This window comes from Schistocerca americana, chromosome 3, assembly GCF_021461395.2.
Source record: "Schistocerca americana isolate TAMUIC-IGC-003095 chromosome 3, iqSchAmer2.1, whole genome shotgun sequence".
Classification (NCBI taxonomy): Eukaryota; Metazoa; Arthropoda; class Insecta; order Orthoptera; family Acrididae; genus Schistocerca; species Schistocerca americana.
The window spans coordinates 757,961,422-757,982,892 of record NC_060121.1 but is presented as its reverse complement, the minus strand read 5'-3'; the positions used below and the strand labels follow the sequence as shown (position 1 = coordinate 757,982,892).

The 21,471-nt window shown below is 40.0% G+C and overlaps 1 protein-coding gene across 2 annotated transcripts in view; it reads left to right on the top strand.

Moving 5' to 3' along the window:
• LOC124606834 (acetyl-coenzyme A transporter 1) overlaps nucleotides 1-21,183 on the top strand; it is a 73,048-nt gene extending 51,865 nt beyond the window's left edge. For both annotated transcript variants that reach the window (XM_047138910.1, XM_047138909.1), the window contains exons 7-9: nucleotides 34-151; nucleotides 8,471-8,686; nucleotides 20,176-21,183. In XM_047138910.1, coding sequence (XP_046994866.1) covers nucleotides 34-151; nucleotides 8,471-8,686; nucleotides 20,176-20,349 — 508 coding nt within the window. In that variant the 3' untranslated portion in view covers nucleotides 20,350-21,183. The remainder of the gene's footprint in view (nucleotides 1-33; nucleotides 152-8,470; nucleotides 8,687-20,175) is intronic.
• Nucleotides 21,184-21,471: the final 288 nt, after the last annotated feature.

Here is a 21,471-nt window from a genome sequence, read left to right as displayed (position 1 = left end):
TCCGTGACTCACAACTTGCACTTTTATTTTCAGATTGCTATGTGGCCTTATTGCTGCACTTTTAGTGTGGATCACACCTAGCTTCATTCATGATGGCAGTATACCAATACATTACTATGTTATGGTAATTATTGTTTATGGATTGCATCAGGTAAGTCCCTGGTTGAGAAAGAATTTCTGCTAATGTTACTTTGCTTTATTCTGCTGTCATTTCTTGTGAGTAACCCAGGATCCTGTAGCAAGCCAATTTGTATGTTTGCACTTTGGTGCCTATCTCGCAGTGCTGGCATGTAAATAGTGTCTTCAGTGACTATTTCTTGCGACTCTTAGCCAAATAACATCATCAGTCTGATACATTTCAACAAATTTCCTGTTCATAAAATTCATTAAGCGGAGTGCATCTGTTACATGGCTGATAACCTGAAAAGATTTTATCACTGAAATTCAGCAAAAATGTAGATTGCACTCAATCATAGTAAGATCAGTAAAATCAAGTCCGCAGCTCGCGGTCTTACGGTCCCATTCTTGCTTCCCTATTACGGAGTCCCGGGTTAGATTCCCAGCGGGGTCAGGGATTTTCACCTGCCTCAAGATGACTGGGTGTTTGTGTTCTCCTCATCATTTCATCATCATTCATGAAAGTGGCAAGTTTGGACCGAGCTGTTAAATCTTCAAATTTAACACATATATTTCGGACAACACAACAACACATATAAGTCACTGAGTAAGTGGACCTGTGAACAAGTCGGAATTCGATTAAACACTGAGTCTCAGTCTAGCGGCCACTGCTCGGCTGGCCGCTTAGGTGGCGCAGCTGCTGCATGGCTGGCAGACAGCGCCGCATGTAGAGGACATGCGTAATTGCACGGCGGCACTTTGAATAATCGGCGAGTCACAACACTTTTCCCCCCTTTGAAATGGTTGCACTGGTCTTGATGGAGGTGTCCTGGAGATGGCTAACGTCCATAGGCGTTGTTTGACTCGCCGTAAAGTCTTGAGGAGGAGGCTTCCCGTACGGACGGAAGTGTCCCCGATGATAACGGGTCGAGATGACAGGAGACGTAGGGGTCGAATCTGCTGGGGCCCCATGCACCAATCTGCCCGTTGCGGCAAGTCCAGTTGATATGACAGGAGACATGGGCAATGTGTCAGCGTCCGTTGGAGGAGGAGGCAAGTAGATGTACTCTGACAGAGGATGGTCCTCCGGTTCCTGCATGGGCACGTCTCCTGGTGGCATCCGTTCTGATGCTGGCATTGCGATGACGGTGAGAGGGCTGCGTTGTGAGTATTGAGAGACACCAAGATCCCGAGCATCAGGTAGAACCGAAGGTGGTGCGGCATTCGGAACAGGCGTTGCTGGCACCCGAGGCCGAAGCTGGTCCGAATGACGCACTGCAACACCCATGTCCGTCTGGATGTCATACAGGCGTCTGCCACGGTGTCGTAAGATGCGGCCCGGGCTCCATTTTGGCCGCCTGCCATATCCCCGTACCCAGACGAGGTCGTCGGCGGTGAACCGGCCAAGTGAAGGCACCCGCGGCCGTGAGGTGGGAGGCTGCAGAAGATGAAGTAGCGTGCGGGGCTGTCGGCCATGTAAGAGCTCAGCCGGGCTGTGATCGCCCATGGGGGTGAAACGGTAAGACGCCAGGAACTGGAGAAGCACATCATCAGCAGCAGAAGAAGTCAGAAGTTTCCGCATCTGAGCCTTAAATGTGCGGACCAGTCGTTCAGCCTCACCGTTGGATTGTGGATGGAACGGCGGGGCCGTGACATGCGTAACGCCGTGACGAGCACAAAAATCCGCAAAGTCGGAAGAGGCAAATTGCGGACCATTGTCAGTAACAAGAGTAGAGGGGAGGACTTCCAAAGAAAAAGTGCGGGCGAGAGCACTGGTGGTTGCCGCGGTGGTAGGTGACGTGCAACGGAGAATGAAAGGAAAGTTAGAGTAGGCGTCAATTACGAGGAGCCAATAAGTACCTAAGAAGGGTCCCGCAAAGTCAGCATGAATGCGCTCCCAGGGCTTCTCAGGCGAAGGCCACGGTGACAAAGATGACTTCGGGGCAGCGGCCTGTGACGCAGAAGGGCCGCAGGCAGCGACCATGTGTGCGATTTCAGAGTCGATGCCAGGCCAGTACACATGACGGCGCGCCAGAGATTTTGTACGAGACACACCCCAGTGCCCCTGGTGAAGGAGGCGCAAGACCGAAGCACGCAAAGACGCAGGTACCACAACACGCAGCAAAGCATTGTCAGTGGAGAGGAGGATAACACCATCCCTAGCCGTGAGGCGGTAGCGCAAAGTGTAGTAGTTCCGCAACGGATCAGAAGTCTTAGCGGACGGGCGATCTGGCCAACCCTTCTGAATACAGCGTAAAACCCGGGAGAGGGTAGGGTCAGAACCCGTAGCAGCCGCCAGCCTGTCCCCAGTGATGGGGAACCCGTCCACAACCCGCTGCTCGGCAACATCCAGGTGGAAACACAAAAGTTCGTCCCTATCGAATGCCTGATCAGAACCCATGGGAAGGCGAGACAAAGCATCGGCATTCGCATGTTGAGCCGTTGGCCGGAAATGAATCTCATAATTGAAACGGGACAAGTAAAGAGCCCAACGCTGGAGGCGGTGTGCAGCCTTGTCGGGAAGTGACGTTGATGGATGAAACAAGGAAACAAGTGGTTTGTGATCCGTAACAAGATGAAATTTTGAGCCATAGAGAAAAACACCAAACTTATGAAGAGCATAAATGATGGCCAAAGCTTCTTTCTCAATTTGAGAATACTTTTGTTGGACATCCGTGAGCGTTTTGGAGGCATAAGCGATGGGTTGTTCCAAACCGTCAGAAAAACAGTGCGCAAGGACTGCACCGACACCGTATTGAGAGGCGTCTGTGGCAAGAACAAGATGTTGGCCAGGTCGATAAGTAGCCAGGCACGGGGCCTGTTTCAGCATAGTCTTTAATTTCCGGAAAGCCGCGTCACATGACGCGGACCAGTGAAAAGGCACGTTTTTATGCAACAGACGATGCAACGGCTGAGCCACCGACGCCGCAGATGGTAAAAACTTGTGATAGTATGCTATTTTCCCCAAGAAGGCCTGCAGTTCCTTAACAGATGTAGGGCGAGGAAGGGCATCGATCGCAGCAACAGTGTGTTGAAGCGGACGAATACCATCCCGAGAGAGTTGAAACCCCAAGTACGTGATAGATGCCTGAAAAAATTGTGGTTTCTGAAGATTACACTTAAGACCGGCAGTCTGTAAGACATTAAAAAGTGTGCGGAGATTTTGAAGATGTTCTTCAGTGGTGGAGCCAGTGACAACTATGTCGTCCATGTAATTGATACACACCGGGACAGGGAGCAATAATTGTTCCAAGAATCGCTGAAAAAGAGCAGGGGCGCTAGCAACCCCGAATGGCAAGCGTTGGTATTGATAGAGGCCGAAAGGCGTGTTAAGGACCAGAAACTGCCGGGAAGCAGCGTCGAGAGGAAGTTGATGATAAGCTTCCGACAGGTCAATTTTAGAAAAATACTGTCCTCCAGCGAGTTTAGTGAACAGTTCTTCAGGACGGGGCATAGGGTAAGTGTCGATGAGGCATTGAGCATTTACAGTGGCTTTGAAATCGCCACAGAGACGAATATCACCATTGGGCTTAGCAACTACAACGACAGGAGAGGACCACTCACTGGAAGTGACAGGAAGCAAGACCCCTGAAGCAGTGTGACGATCCAACTCCGGTTTTACCCGATCACGAAGGGCCACAGGAATGGGCCGAGCCCGAAAAAACTTAGGCCGAGCAGTAGGTTTGAGCGTGATATGAGCTTCAAAGTCGTTTGCACGGCCTAACCCAGGAGAAAAAAGGGACGAAAATGTCGTCGACAAGGAATCCAGTTGAGCATAAGGAATAGCGTCAGAGACAATATTGACAGAGTCATCTATGGAGAACCCAAAAACGCGAAAGGCATCGAAACCAAAAAGATTTTCTGCGTTGCTCTGGTCGACCACAAATATGGGAACAGTGCGAACGACGGATTTGTAAGATACCTCAGCATTAAACTGTCCCAAGAGAGAAATCTTCTGTTTATTGTACATCCGTAATTGCCGAGTGACAGGGGACAGGAGTGGAGAACCCAGCTGAAGATACGTCTGAGAATTAATTATAGTGGCAGCAGAACCGGTATCCACTTGCATGCGAACATCTCGACCAAGGATTTGGACAGTGAGGAATAACTTCCCTGAAAGGGAAGAAGTGCAATTGACAGACAACACAGAATCAGAATCAGCGTCATGTTCATGAACATCGTGTATGCGGTCAGATTTACAAACGGAAGACACATGACCTTTCTTTTTGCAATTGTGACACACAGCCCAACGTTGGGGACAATCCTCGCGTGAATGTTTCGTAAAACACCGCGGACATGAAGGAAGTTGCCGGGGATTTTGCTGCAGTTTCTTAGTGGGTTGTTTACGGCTAGGCCGAGGCTGCTCGTGGGAGCGTACTGCGGCCACGTCGGCCGGCGGTGACGTGCCGCACGGGTCGTCAACAGCGCACAGAGGTTGTATTTCCCCGACGTCACCCCACGCTTCTATTTGCGCCCCAGCAGCGCGAGAAATTTCAGAAGACTGCGCAATGGAGAGAACTTCATCTAGAGTTGGATTCGCCAACTGAAGGGCACGTTGCCGAACTTCTTTGTCGGGCGCCGACCGAATAATAACATCCCGTACCATGGAATCGGCATAGGATTCTTTGTGAACGTCAGTAACAAATTGACACTTTCGACTGAGGCCGTGATGTTCAGCAGCCCAAGCGCGATACGACTGATTTGGTTCTTTTTGACAACGATAAAAGGCAACACGAGAGGCTACCACATGCGTTTGATTTTGAAAATAAACAGACAGAATGGAGCACATTTCAGCAAAGGACAAAGACGCAGGATCCTTCAAAGGAGCCAATTGCGACAACAACCGATACATTTGAGGTGAAATCCAGTAAAGGAACAGAGACTTACATGGTTGTTCGTCCGTGACATGAAATGCCAAGAAGTGCTGTCGAAGACGTTTTTCATAATCAGACCAGTCTTCCGCCGTCTCGTCGTAAGGTGGAAAAGGAGGTACAGCCGACGACAAGAAACGCCCCGCATTTGACGCCGCGACGAAATCGCGAATCGCCGCTGTTAGAAACGTTTGCTGTTCAAGGAGATTTTGCAAGAGCTGCTCGACAGTAGCCATGGAACCCTGTGAGTCAACGGTGAAAAGGAAAAATCCACTACCTCGTCGCCAATTGTTAAATCTTCAAATTTAACACATATATTTCGGACAACACAACAACACATATAAGTCAGTGAGTAAGTGAACCTGTGAACAAGTCGGCATTCGATTAAACACTGAGTCTCAGTCTAGCGGCCGCTGCTCGGCTGGCCGCTTAGGTGGCGCAGCTGCTGCATGGCTGGCAGACAGCGCCGCACGTAGAGGACGTGTGTAATTGCGCGGCGGCACTTTGAATAATCGGCAAGTCACAACACGAGCATCGCTTGGGAATTTGTACAGGCACTGATAACCGTGCAGTTGAGTGCCCCACAAACCAGACATCATCATCAGTTAAATCAAAACTTTTTTACACTGCATACAATCACAGGGATTGTGACATTGGTAGCTTCTCAATTATAAAATTAAATACAGACTAGCAGAGTTAATCCAAGGTCATAATAAATGTTAATTTTGCTCTGCAGATGCCTGACTGTAAGGTTTTGCAGAACTGGTTAACTAAATCAGTGGATACAGTTACACATATTTTACATGCAAATACTTGCAGAAATATTTCACAGTACAGTGGCATCTAATTTACAGGCATTTTTCAGCATCTTTATAGTTTTTCACCTTCAGTTTTTATTTACATAATTTGTATTCATACAGTGTGTAATATTTTCATATACTTTCTATGTTATAATGCCTTGGCTTCAATAATGTCTTGTGGCTCCATTGCATGATGAGCATTGGGGTGTCACACCTCATCAAAATTGTAAAAGTGTCTTCATTTATTTTTGGTTAAAAGGGAGTGACATATCTGGAAAGAGTTAACATGTATATGAAAGTGTTCTATTTTGGGAACTGCTAACATTGGAGATTCAGTTATCAGAGCATATTTTCATGGACCTCACCTTTGCAGAGTTAGGAGGTAGAAGCCTTCTCTGTTTATTGGCAGACTTTGGTGTTCTCCTGTTTGCCATTATTTAGATTATAGTCAATTAGGTTAATGTGAATGATGCGAAGAAGACAAAAAGTGAATATACAAGCTCTGCTGTAGTAAATATAACACTTTTAATTTCCTTGGAAATTGCTACCTTATTTATGATGCAGTTTCTTGTTAGATAAATATTACATGTGCTACTGTTTGCATTGTTTACTTGTGTGTGATAGGCATTGTGGTTTCCCACACCTCCACTTGTGTCTGATAGGCATTGTGGTTCTCTCCCCCCCACGCCCACGCCCACCCCACCATTCCACCCCCTTGTATGTACAATGAGACCATGCCTCTTTTAAAATGTTGTGATTTGTGTATTTGTGTATTTTGAGCCAAAAAAGGGGGACATGAGCTGTTCCATATCACATACTCCACCAAGAACTGCTGAATGGCTGAGTATTAGCAAAAGTGTACTGAAAGGAATGTCAAGAGACTACAAAGAGATTTTAAAGGAATTTTTAAGTCGTTTTTATCAGAAAAAAAAGAAAAAAAGGCATTCCAACATGCAACACATGTTAGTATCAAACAGTTTTATGCAAGGAATCAGCAGAAGGAAAATCTATGACCTCTTCAAAAAGTTGAAAACTGAAATGGATGACTGTCTTTATATGACTGAACCAGTCCTTTGATACATTGTTTGGAAATTGAGCTTCAGATACACAAAAAAGAAGAAGAAGAAGAAGAAGAAGAAGAATTAGTGCTGTTAGAAAATAATCAAAAAGCAAGAAGAAGAGAGAAATTCTTGCTGAAAATAGGAAACCGTGAAATAGTGGTGGACTACTTACCACACTCATGAAACTTGGTGTGATGCAAATTCTTACAAGAAGTTGGATGGCAGGAACACAGAAATGCCTTGTACATGAGATAACAGATATTGTTATCCCAAAGGAAGTGCTCCAGAGCCGTATGACTGAAAATGTGGAATTCAAACATTGTCCTGTTTCGGAAAAAAGTATAATTGTGTACCACATTGGGAGTGAACCTGGGTTCTTGCACTATGGTAGCTTATGTTTTATTCGGCAAAACTGCATTGCAGTTTACCATTCACATACAAATGTTAGGCACTACAAAGTGTGGTTTAATGGCATTCTCAGGTTCCATATTATCTTTGTTGCATAGTTGTCATTTTAAGAACTGAATTGATTCTTTATCTTGTTGTGCAATGAGAGAGGCTCCAAATACAAATTTAAAAGGAAGCATTTGTTTGGTATTGTGCCAAAGATTATTTTTGGATCCCGAACTGACTCAGCTTCTTAGCCCTGCATTGCCACTTTGTGTCAAGCTCTAATGAGAAATTCAGTTAAAGTTAAATAAAAACATCTAACCTTTTGTGATTATTTCAAGTGTATGCAATTCTAAGGTCTAGATTTCTAAAACCTTTATTTAGTTAGTAGTAATTTGTCATGCTGTAGAATTTTGGGTAATAAAAAATTTCAGAAAGTCTGTAGTGAGTGTTATTTTGTTTATCAAAATAAGATGAAAACACATTTAATTGTTGCCAAGGAGAGCAAGAGTGTAGGTCATAACAATTAAGAAATGTTTATACAGCATAATAGAGTAAGTCCTTTGTCAGGTAGACTTCAGTAGCATCCTTGATGATTGTATCCCAAAAAGGTGATGTCAACATGAAAATTTTGACGTTTCCAAAGTCTGTAGAGGGATAGCATTCCTGATGACTGTGTCCCAGAAAGATGATGTCGATGCGAAAATTTTGACATTTCCACAGTCCATAGAGAGCGTTTTTCAATGTAGTGTATTGCTGCAGTAGCAAGATATAACATCGATGTTCTACGCATCAGTCTAGAACGGCTTGGTCATTTTTCCATCTCACACACGATTTTATACACACCTGCCTTCATAAGGCATACTCGTGTGTGATTTCATAAGTTGGATAACCAACATGAATCATTAAGGTACATGACTGAAAATCAGTGCTTCTCCAAATGGTACCTGGAAATGTTGTGTTAGCTACATTAATATATTTTTTTGAGAATGTCACACTTTCCTGACATTTATGTATGTGAACACACACACACACACACACACACACACACACACACACACACACACAGTGTTTTTAAAGTTGCTGATTTTCAGCAGACTGTGCTTCATTGGATAAGTGCCATATTTTCTTGTATTGTTAATGTAATTTTCATACGGAAGTCAGTCACCTAAATTTTCAGTACTGTTTTGTTTCTAATATTTTTATTACCATCCCATTAAAAAATTTGCAGGTGGCTTTGTACAGCATGTTTGTTGCTGTGATGGCATTCTTTGCACGTATAAGTGATCCAGCTGTTGGAGGAACATACATGACCTTGCTTAATACAGTGGCAAATTTGGGTGGAAACTGGCCAGCAACAGTAGCTTTGTGGTTTGTTGATGGACTAACTTACAAGGCATGCAGTATGGCCCAAGACAATAACTGTAGTTCTGAAGCAGAAAAGCAGGTATGTTTTCAATTTTATGGGTGATTTTTCAAAAGAGTGAAAGGAATTGTGCCTCCGGAAAGCAGGTGCTGGCTGCTCACCTGCCTCTCAGTGAATTTGACAGATTGTGAATTAAATTTTCCCTTTTGTGTGATTATCCTAACATGCTACTAGACTAGGAATAGTTTCATACGAAGATTTCTAAATTGGATTAATATTCTTGGCTCTAAAGTCTTTCAAATATACCTGGGAACTTTGAGAATAATATTTTTATTGACAGAATTTGGTGCAAAGTGGTTCACAAATTGTTTTGTGTTAATGATTCATAACATAGTGTAGGATAAGCTTATTTCTCAGACAATATCCTTGTTTGATAGATTTGTGTGATCGCCCTGATTGATTCAGTTAGTCTCTGTTTTGTGTAGTGAGTAAGGCTGGGAAATTTGGAAGGAGTTGGGCAGAGTCAGCAGTTGTAATGACAACCATATGTTGTTTAGACATTTCATGTCCAACTTTGTGAAATTGTTGTCTGGTAAGTGTTACTACAACTTCTCTGCAAAGAATAAATAATATTAAGTTTATCTTCAACCTTCAGAGATCAATATTTTGGTCAATATGTAAGTAAAATAAAAAGCAGTATCAAGAAAATGGCTCCATTGCATTACAGGAACATAAATGTGTTCATCACATACGTAAAAAATTCAAAACTTATAGCTAGGGAACATTCTAATCAAAAAACACATTTCAGAAATCCTGATGCTTTTGTACTAAGTAGGACTGCCTCTACAGAAATGATGACCTCTTTGGGGAGAGATTAAAGGTGGGATGGCCATCTTTGTAAAAGATACATACCACTTATTATCTCTTCACTCAATACCAACTTAATGCGCAGTTTCTATATCATTACATCATAGGACAACCTTGTGTATAGGCAGAAGGAAATTGAGTTTGCCTATACACCAGTAAGATCATACGGTGACATGTTCTGCCATGAATTTGTTGAATTGTAACTCAAATGCTCGGAAGAGGTTGTTTCATATAATGTGACTCCTACCTTGCTGGCTGTAGTTAATAGTGTGGTTAGCATGGTGGCACAGTAGATAGAAGTGGTGACAGGTGTGCATAGACTGTACTTATAGAGGAAGTCCAGGCTATGTATGCCTTGCTGCTATTTGAGTTATGCTTAAATGAGGCCTAGATGACAATTCCTGGCATTCCAAGTTGCAGTAGCATCTGATACACACTGTTTTTATGTGTGAGCATGACACAGTGTGTCAGTCAGCTGGGCATCAGCAACTGCTATTGGAAGAGTGACCAAGGAGTGGAAATGAGACATCAGTCAATTTCCCACTTATTGTGAGCGGTCGCTGTACCACTAGGCTATCCGAGCATGCCTCATGGCCAGACCCAAACTTCCATACACCATCAACCATGTGTCTACAATATGGCAATGAGGCAATATGGCTGCTTCAATTAGGTCAGTGTTTAGGAATGCCTGGCATCCCCTAGTGTAGCAGATTGGGACACGCTATGCCGTCACCTGTGAGACAATCAGCAACTTCCATAGGACAGGTGACCAAGATGTGGAAACACACATACCACTAGTGTATACAGCCAGTGTGAGGAAGTTCATTGCTACTATTGCGTCACTGTTTAGGAGTTGGTGGATTGGATAGTAAAAATTATACTTAATATGGAAAGGATAGATTGCTGCTCACCACATATAGGAGGCGATGAGTTGGTGGCAGGCACATTGAGAAAGAATGCCAGAAATATTGCAGTTATCAGAAGGACTGAATCAGAGAAGTTTCTGTGAGAAGGTAGTCTGTGACTTCCTGGATTTGTGCCATAGGATTGGGAACTTTAGGGTTCCCCTAAATGGGTCTGCTATCCTCTACACATCAGAGGCTGATACCCAAGTAGCTGACTGTGTGGTGGGTGCACAAAAGGGTTTCTTTTTAAATTAGATGACTCTCCATCCAGTCCAGGTAACAATAGCTGTAGGAGACTCAGAAATATCAGTGTGAGATCCAAAGGGATGCCCCCTCCTCCATAGGAAGGAGTATTGAAACTTAGTAGTTAACTGCCAAAGCATTCACAGCAAAGTGCCAGCCTTCACAACAAAGTGCCAGAGTTTGAAATGCTCCTGAAAAGCAGTGAAGCTCAAACATAACTAGGTACAGAGAGCTGGTTAAAACATAAAATTGGTAGCAGTGAGATTTTTGATGAAAATTTAAGTGTTAGGTTACTGGGAAATGGAGATGGCATATTTGTCACCGTAGACAAGACACTCATATCCACTGAAACAGAAATTAAAGCTGCATGTGAGATTGTTTGGGCAAGACTCAGTATCAAGGAAGAGCATAAAATGATAATTGGATCCTTCTGTCGCCAACTAAGTAGACAGAAGCTCAGTTCATTTGTACCTAAGTTCCCCAACTGTGCTGTAATCATTAGTGGAGATTTTAATCACCTAACAATCAATTGCGAAAGCTACAGTTTTGTTAGTGGTGGCTGTGACAGGACATCCTTTGAAACATTACTAAATGCCTTCTTGGAAACTACCTAGAACAAGTGGATCAGAACCTCACTGATGATGGAATTATGTTAGAGCTAATGACTACAAATAGACCTAACCACTATGAGGATGTCCACATCGAAACTAGTATCAGTGACCATGAAACATTTGTGGCGATAATGAATACCAAAATAAAAAGGGCAACTTCAACAGGTAGGAGGTTATATATGTTCAGTAGACTAGATAAAAAGCACCACTGTAGTATCTCAGTGAGGAACTTGAAACTTTTAGCACAGGACAGGAGAATATAGAGGAGCTATAGCTCAAGTTTAAACTAATAGTTGACAGTGTACTGGATAGATATATACCCAGTGGAACAGTTCATAATGGGTGGGACCATACATGGTATATACTAACTGTCAAGAAACTTCTGAATAAGCAGAGACTGCTGCATAATAGGTCTAAAACAAAGCATCGGGTTATGGATAGAGAGATACTGAATGAAACGCATTCGGTTGTCACGAGACCAATGTGTAGAGTCTTCAACCACTCCCATTGCAGAATTTTTGCCAAATGATCTTCCACGAAACTCAACGTAATTGTGGCCATATATAAAGGCTGTTAATGGCACCAAAGGTGCAGACAGAAACTGAAATTGGGGGTGGCAAAGGAAAAGCAGATATGCTTAACTCTGTTCCGTTACAGAGGAAAATAAAGGAGAACTACCCCCAATTTAATCATCACACTATTAAAATGATGAGTGAAATAAGTGTCAGTTTCAGTCATGTTGAGAAACAGCTAAAATAATTAAAATTGAACAAAGCTCAAGGGCCAGATCAAATCCTTTTATCAGATTCTATACTGAATTCGCAGTTGAGTTGGCCCCCTTTTTTTGTCCTTGAACAGAAAATGATGTCCAGTAGGTGGAAGAAAGCACAGGTCACACACAAATGGTAGTAGAAGTGATCCACAAAACCACTGTCCATTGTCTTTGACGTCAATTTGTTGTGGAATCTTAGAACATATTCTGAGGTCAAACATAATGAGGGATCTCAAACAGAAACCCCACCTCCATGCCAGTCAGCATGGATGCCGAAAACATCAGTTATATGAAGTCCAACTCACACATGACATACGGAAAGCTTTGGATCAAAGCAGTCCAATAGATGCAGTATTTCGTGATTTCTAAAAAGCACCTGACTCAGTACCACATCTACCATTATTATCAAAAGTATGATTGTATGGAGTATCTAGCAAAATTTGTGACTGGACTGAGGATTTCTTGGTAGGGAGGACAAGGCGTTTTATCCTGGATGGAGGGTCATCAACAGATGCAGAAGTAACTTTGAGTGTGCCCGAGGAAAGTGCATTGGGCCCCTTGCTGTTCATTTTGTATATTATTGACCTTAATGGACAATATTGTTAGAAACTTAAGACTTTTGCAGATGACAAAGCTATCTGTAGTGCGATACTATCTGAAAGAAGCAACATAAATATTGAGACAGACCTTGATAAGATTTCAAAGTGGTGCAGTGATTGGCTACTTGCTTTAAATATTCAAAAATGTAAAATTACGGAATTCAGAAAAAAGACATATTATCCTATGAGTATGATATAAGTGAGTCGCCGTTGAATTCAGTCAACTCGTACAAATACGTAGGTGTAACCATTTGTAGGGATATGAAATGGAATGATCACATAGGCTCAGTCATGGATAAGGCAGGTGGGTGAATTAGGTTTATTGATAGAATACTGTGGATGTGCAATCCGTCTGTAAAGGAGATTGTTACAGATCAATTGTGCGACCCATCCTAAGATATTGCTGAAATATGTGGGACCAATACTAACTATGACTGACAGGGGGGGATATTGCTTATTATGGAGGAGGGCAGCACGAATGGTCACAGGTTTGCTTGATGCGCAGAAGAGTGTTACAGAGATGCTGAAGAAACGGAACTCATTGACTCTTGAAGATAGGTGTAAACTACCCTTTGAATGCTTGCTTATGAAGTTTCAAGAGCTATCTTTAGATGATGACTAGGAATATACTGAAACCCCCCTGTGTATCACTCCCCTTGTGATTTTGAGGACAAGATTATATTAATTACAGCACACTTAGAGGCATTTAAATATCAATCCTTCCCACACTTCGTACGTGAATGGAATGGGAAGAAACTGTAATAACTTGTGCAATGGAACGTATCCTCTGCCATTCATAGTGATTTGCAGAGTACACATGTAGATGTAGAAGTAGAAAGCTCCCACACATTCATACCAGAACAACTCACACACACACATGGTCATTGGCTCAGGGTACTAAAGGCTGTTCTGTCTGCAACTCAACATCCCTGTATATGGTGAGTAGCAATCTATCATTTCCGTATTGTTGTTACTATGTCCTGGACTTTCCATTGTTTAAAGATGATTCTTCATACCATATAAATTTGTCAAGATTTCTTTGAATGCAAACTGTTCCTGATAGTATGGAGAGTTTCCTTATGCAATCAAGTATAGATTTATGAAGCTATGAGGACTCAAAGGCTGGCCAAGTGTCGATTATATTGTAGTCTTTTAGTAGAGAGGAATGACGATTGTAGAATTATGAATTAAAATGAAGGATTATAATGTCTGTTCAGAACACCATAAACATCAGTTAATTAGGAGGCAATTAGGAGGATTTCATGGAGAGATGAGATGTGCCCAGTGGAATGATAGTCTCCAGATCAACTCATGAGATGCAGACCAGCCAATGGGTAGGGAGATGAATTCTTTCTATTTTGCCTGTTAAGTGATAATTTTATTGGCCATTGTTGTTTTGACATTATTATTATTAATTATTACTATTATTTATTTTTCCTCTCACATAGGCCTTCCAAGAATCAGTAATCAATTGCATTTCTTCATCTATTGTTATTCTCTCATTGCTTCTTTTAATATTCCTGCGTTCTTTCACTGTGTTGCTTATTCCTCTCCTCAGTCATTTCGAATCTGTTTTATTTTCTTTCATGCCTCAGAATTCCTTTACTGTAAAACTGTCCCTGTCTGTTGTTTCTTCTTCTCTTCTGTTCTTTCTTTGTAAATCTTACTTGACTTCTTGAATCCAGCTTGTAGTTGACTATTTTTGCCATAGATATTTGGGAATCTGTTTACTTAAACTGTTGTTGTCCATTCTATATAAATGAGCAAGATTATCAGTCTCATCTTTCTTATTGCTAGTATATACTGCAGCATTACTTCTTAATTTCCATGAGTCTGTCGTTTTCATCGGACCTAGTATTTTTCTTATTATTCTTCTCTCTAATGCTTCTAGTTTATCCAACATCTGAATCGAATATTTGGCATATAGTCATTCTGTGTTAGTTACTATTTTAATTTAGAGTTCTTAAATAAGCATTTTTTGTTGTAAGCATTCTTTATGATATCATAAACTCCTTCCATCTTCCTGTATGGCAGATTTTTCTAAACCTTTTATAGTAGACTATTTCTCCCAGATATATAAAAAATAAAAATTTTAGAGAATTGTTTATGTCACTGCATTGTTGGCTAACTCCATAAAGAAATTGATTTGCATCACTGCATTTGTTAGACTGTCTGGAAGCATAGCAGAATCATCAGAAAATGCCAAGAAATTTACCTCATCTCTCCCCCTAGCATTATTTGGGAAATTTTATGATCTGGGAATTATTTCCACACAATGTTCTTATGATTTTCTCCAGAAATTAGTTGAAAAGGATTGCAGAGAAGGACTGGAGAGGTAAAGGGGTAGATTTCGTGAAAGTCACCGAGAACCTCAGGTCAGGGGAGACTTACTTGACCCGCAGTTCTGGCTGACTTTCTCAAAATCTACCCCTTTTTGTAGACCTCTCTAGTCGTTTTCCTTCACCCCTATTCCCTCCCCTTCAACCCTTCTGCCTGAAGAAGGAGCCACTACCTCAGAAAACTTGCCTAATTGTAACCTTCTTTTATGTGTGAGTTCTGCCGCCACTTGGTGAGTAGATTTTTTTATCTATCAAATTAAATTATTTTTTCATTAATGTAATATACTGTACTGGATAATTAACTAATCAGGCAATTAATAATTTTTCTTAGAAACTAACACACTTTTAAAAATTAATGGTCCTAAGTAGTTGCTTTCTCCTGCTCAAATTTTCAGGTTGTTATTCATGAATCCTGCTGCTGAATAATAACATCTCTGCACTAGTTTCACATACAAGGTTTTTTTCAGTGTTTCTAAATTTATGCAGAGCTATTCTCTTCCTTTCACTTTTGTTATAAATTTTCATACCCATATACTATGGAATTTGACCATGAAATTATTTTGATTCCTGGTGTTGTAATCATATTGAAAATGATTTGCTGCAAATAAATCAGGGTTACTATGTACAAAGATAATCAGCTCATAGATGTATAGTGAGGGAACACTTAATATACTTAAACTTTTTAGGAGTGGGCGACATGGTTTTCCTCACACAACATTGTGCGTATTTCTAATGATGATTTTCTGGAGTTTAAGTATTTGACACATATTGTTTAAGTTACCTCAAAATACAGTTCCATACCTTATTATTGACTCGAAGTAGCCATGATATACAACTTCTTTTATGTCCATACTGGTAGTATTGTACAATATCCTGATTGCAGATGCTAGGCTATTTAATTTATTTACAAGGTACTGTATATGTGAATCCCGCAATAGATGTTTATCCGGTTGCATTCCTAAGAATTTCACACAGCTAGCTTCCTGAAAATCCTGGTTTCTGTGACTGATCTGACTATCATTTACTTTTGCCTTTTTTGTTTTAAACTACATTAACTAAGTCTTTCCATGTTTATACCAGATACTGTGGTTTTGCCATTTTGAAATCCATACCAATTTTTTGAGATTATTTTATTTTTTTCTATAAAATTTTGAATTTGTGTGGTGACTACCTTTTCATATATTTTTGATAGTGATGGAAGAAGAGAGATGGGGCGATAGTTTCCCATATGTTTTGTGCGTATTTTGAATAGTGGCTTAACTACAGCATACTTAAGTGTGTCTGGAAAATAACCTTCTTGAAGGGACTCGTTAACTGCAGATAATGGCTGTTAAATTATTTTAGAGGCTGTTGTTAACAGTTTTTGCGGTATTCCATCCCATCCTGCTGATGTTTTACTTTCTAGTGATAGTATCACATCTTCCATATCTTTTACAGTAGTTTTGGTAAATGTACTAAAAAGTTCACTGCCAAATTGCTCACTGTTAAGGAAATTTACCTGATCTGGATAATTTTCTACATTGATGGTTTGATTTGTTTACATTTATAAAAAATCATTAAATAATTCAGGAATTTGAGTAATGTTTACAATGCTTTTGTCCACTGTCTTGTTTTCAGAAATATCGTGGCCTCTAGCTGTGGCACCTGTTTCAGCTTTGATCATGACCGCAATGCTTTTGATTTGTTTTCACTATCCAAAATAAATCTATTATTTCCCAGTTCTTTTGCTGCTTTTACAACTTTTGTAAAAATATTTTTGTAATCTTTTAAAGGTAACAAAATCAGGACTTTTGTTATGTTTCAGTTCCCTATGTAGCTGACTTTTTCTTGTGCTAGAGGTTTTTGTTCCTTCAGTAATCCACTTTACTTTATTTCCTACTTTTGATTATGTATAGTAAGGGGGAAAATTTTATTAAAAACATGTAGGAAGTTTTCCGAGAAAGTGGCAAAATATCCAGCACATGAAATACTATGATCTATAGCCCACTCCACCTTATTTATTCTATGATAGAATAAGTCTTTTTTTTCTTTTTTCCTGGACTGGTGTTCAGTGTAGTTTTTTTGGGCAAGGTTCCATTGTTTTTGGTAACTCCATAAACAGAGTGCAGTGATCAGAAAGCCCTAAATCTAAACAAAACCAAGTGTCTCATTAATACTTGTCTCAATATAATTGATTAAAATATTATATATACATGTTGCTGTCATTTCGTTTACTTGAGTAAAATTGGTGAAATAAGCACTAAAGCCCAATATTTGAATCATATCAATGAATTTTCTTGTTGTTCGATACTGTAATTTTGACAAAAAGTGTTTTGTTATATCTGTGCCTGGAATGCTATACACAGTTAAAATTACAATTACAGTTAGGCCAACTGTACACAGCAGCTTTCAAATATACATTCTTCATTAAGGGAACCAAAATAAGATCTTGCTTTATATACTGTTCACCTTTCCATAAGATTTTGAACATAATTTTTTTCTTGTCAGATAAATGGTCTTAGTCTATTTTTGCACCCTGGATATTCATAATTTCTCCCTGGTTTGAACAAGAGATTGGTACATTTGGCAATCACTGGTGAGTGAATTCGGTGACTTCCATTTCATCTCTTTTGATGGTTTCTTTTTGAAGTGTATTGACATGATTTTAAGGCTGAATATTTTGCAGAGTTCAACTACTCTTCATCCATTCTGATTGGTCCATAAATATGCTGGGAATTTTTTACTCATTTTCTTGTACTTTCTTTCTTCGCCTAGCTGTGCGTTGAAATTGCCAAGTCACATTTTGACAAGGTTTTGTGGAATTGTAGATACTATTTTTTCCAGTGTCTCCCATTGTTTCTTGATTTCTCTACCTTTTTGTGGTTGATTTTATTTTAAATATTGCTTGGCATGTGGGCCTTGATTAGTGTATATCTTTTCTTTGCACACTTCAAGCTGATTGTCATTAGTCTGCTGCTGACATGCTTCATATTCATTATGTAGGTGATATGCTTCTCTTGAATGCTAAAGCTACCCCTAGAACTAATGTGGGTTACAGTTTTTGTTTGTCTGTTTTGCTTTTGAAAAGGGTGTAATTCCAAAAATCGATTACATTTTTGTGTCAGTCAGTTTTGTTTCTTGGAGTGCCAATATTTATATTTTTTATTCATTTAGGGTATGCTTTGGTTCATACAACCTTCCTGAGGGTGTTGAAAAAGTTGGTTAGAGGAATCCGAATCCCGCTGTTTGTGTGTCCATCCAGACACCCCAGAATCTGATAGTCTGGTTGTGCTGGTTTTGACAATTGTGGATTGATTACTGCTTGGGCTAATAGTTTGTTTCCTGCCACATGTCATGGTACTTGATTATCACAAGTTTCGGACATAGTCCAGGTTTTGGACTGGAGTGCTAGTTTCAGAACAAGAATTTGAGCTGCACCTCTAGTGATGAGACACTGACCTCTTTGCCATGTCTGTTCTGCCAACTCTGCAGTATTGGTCTTCATCATTGCCAGTTAACATCCCATTTTGTAGACTAGTTTGCTTCCCCTCTCCTGTTGTTGTTGTTGTTATAAGCAAATTTGACCATCTAAAATAATTTAAAGCTTTGTTTTTATTTTGCTTTGTCCAAAGTTTGCCCTGTCTCGAATACTCCTTCATATGTTCACCATACTGCTTCCTTTTTTCTTAGGTTTTTTCCTTCAGTTTGAAATTCATACACCCAAACAAAGCATCAGCTTATTATTATTATTATTATTATTATTATTATTATGAGGGGGTGTCAAAAATGATCGGAATTATTTTTTTGAATTTTAATGCACCCACGCTTGAGATTGGTGTAGGCAGTACGAGAGAGGTTACCTGGCAGCATGCAGTTGGAGGGAAGCAGGGAAAGTATACAGGCGTGTTTACTGTACCCAACATGGATCTCAAGTTGCAGCAGTATGTGTCAATTAGATTTTGTGTTCTTCTTGACAAAACTCCATCACAAACATTTGAAATGTTGCAGCAAGTCTAAAAAGCGCAAGCCATGTGGAAAACACAAATTTTTGAGTGGCATAAACGGTCTTGAGAGAGTAAAAATGACTTGCTAGTGTTCCACAACCCAGAAGGCCCTCAGCTTCGAAGACTGAAATCAGTGTCAACACAACTGATGTCATGTTACAGGAAGACCATCATTCATTGTTAACAAAGATTGCAGAGATTATGAACATATTCTATGGATCAGATGGCAATATTGTATGAAATGTTCTAGGGTATAGAAAAGTTGTAGCGAAGTGGATGCCTCCAGTAATCAGTGATGAACAGAAGGCTCACCGTGCAACAGCACATCGACAATGGAAGGGAAGGAATCAATGAGAACCAGACTTTTTGGGCAGAAGTCCAAGAACTAAAAAGGCCAAAGTTCAACCAAGTCCTTGAAAAGTCATGCATCTTGTCTTCAATATGCAAGTCATTGTGTACTATCATGTGGTGGATGAGCATCGTACTGTTATTATGAAATTACTGTTGTGGCTTACTGAAGGAGCCATAAGAAGAAAAACTGCAACAGAAAGACCACCTCTTGCTCAACTGGGATGGATAATGCACTGGCTCATTGTGCCATCAAGACTCAAGAAACAATATGAATGAGGCATTGAGGTCATACCCCATCCATGTTATTCACCAGACCTAGTACCATGTGACTTCCATCTAATTCATGCAGTGAAAAAAGATGTTTGGGGTTGTTATTTTCAGCTTGATCGAGAGCTAAACAATCAAATTTTGTGTGCACTCAACGGACTGTCAAAAAGGGGCTTCAGGTAGTGTTTTGGACATTGCACTGAATGCTGGAATCGTTGTATTAGATCCAAGGGAAATTAGTTTGAGAGTCTTTAATGGAATTTGAATAAAGGTGATCAGTATTTTCCACTAAATAAATAATTCTGGTCTTTTTTTGCACACCCTCATATTATGTGTCACCTCAACCACTTTATTTTTACGGTCAACTTTTTTGGGTTTTCTTTAATTGTGGAATTAGTGTATGTAGCCACTGCTTTCATCTGCTTGTCTGTTTTCTTAATTCATTCTGTCCTTTTAATAATATATGAAACATTATCTCATTGTCGATTTCAAAAATAAGAGTCAGTTGTTCATGGAGATCAATGTTAAGCACATCTGCTAATCTTCTTTGACATTATATTTAGTATGATGATTTGTCCCTCTGTTATCAGCCATTTTTGTATTTGATACTAATTTTTTATTTTACTGTTTCAGGCTTGCATTTCCCAAGGAGGCTCTTGTGAAACAGTGTTGGATGGCTACTATGTAGAAAGTGCAGTATGTGTAGTGATAGGTTTCCTTTGGCTACTGTGGGGCAAGAAAAGGGTTAATTATCTTCAGTCAAGAGGTGACAATGCGTGGAAAGTTGTACGAATGAGGACTAGATAACAGTTGGCTTGTGTTTAGGGAAACACTTTTGTTCTGTGACATGGCGAGTGTGTGTGTAACAAGAAATATTTTTGTATGAAAATGGAAGTATAAACATAGACATCTACATTCCATGCCTCTGTCATGCACATTTCAGATTCTTATATGAAATGTACTTCTCTTGCAGAATTGTTATTTGAAAAGAAATTATAAACTATGTTTGATAATTTGTCGTTTTATCGAAATTATTGCATGTTATATATGTGCACTTAATACTTCCTACTCTTTTACTGTCATGACACTGTCATTTTTTAAATAATGCAGTTGTATGAAAGTTTAAATTGACAATGAAATGCTGCTTAAGGCTGCTATAACAGCTTGTAGCAAAATGTTGTTGTGTGGTGGTCTTCATGCCATGTTATCAATATAAGTGCACCGTTTTATTTCTGTGCAATGGTGTGGTGCTACTCAGTATTTTGTTACATGTGTTTTGTTATTTACTACTTGACTTTTGTTTCATCTTTTGTGTTGTTAAGTTTGTGTTACAGTTCGACTTATTTAAGAAATGTGCTGCAGTGCACCTCCCATCAGTGTGCCATGCATTCAAGGTGCAACTATTTTGAGCACAAATTCTGTATTGGGAAAAAAATATGTAGAAGGTTCTACAAATTTGTTGCCTGTTTTGTCAAGTAAGATTCAGGGTAACTCTGTCCAGAAAGTATTTATTATAGTACCTGGTTTCATACAAAAAATAGCAATGCTAATATTTTTTGAGTGCTTCAGCAAAATTTTATTTTGTATGTCACCATCAGTGGTGATGTGTGAATTAAACAATAAAGAAACATGTGGAATTCATGTTGTTGAAATTGTGTTACTTTTCTTTATTGTAATCATAAATTATTGAATTTTGTGCAGGAATCTGAAAATACATTTTTTCGCAACACACATCAAATGCTGAATACATGTGGGGAACACTCTCTTGCCACGAGTTGTGTTAATTGGTTGAAATATGATGTAGTTTGTATCAGTCAAAATGACATGAGTTCATATGTGGTTGGAAGAGAAGTACCTACCAATTCAATTACTCAATCCATAGGAGCCACCATTTAGTTAGGTTTCTATTTATTTTAAACATTGTGATGC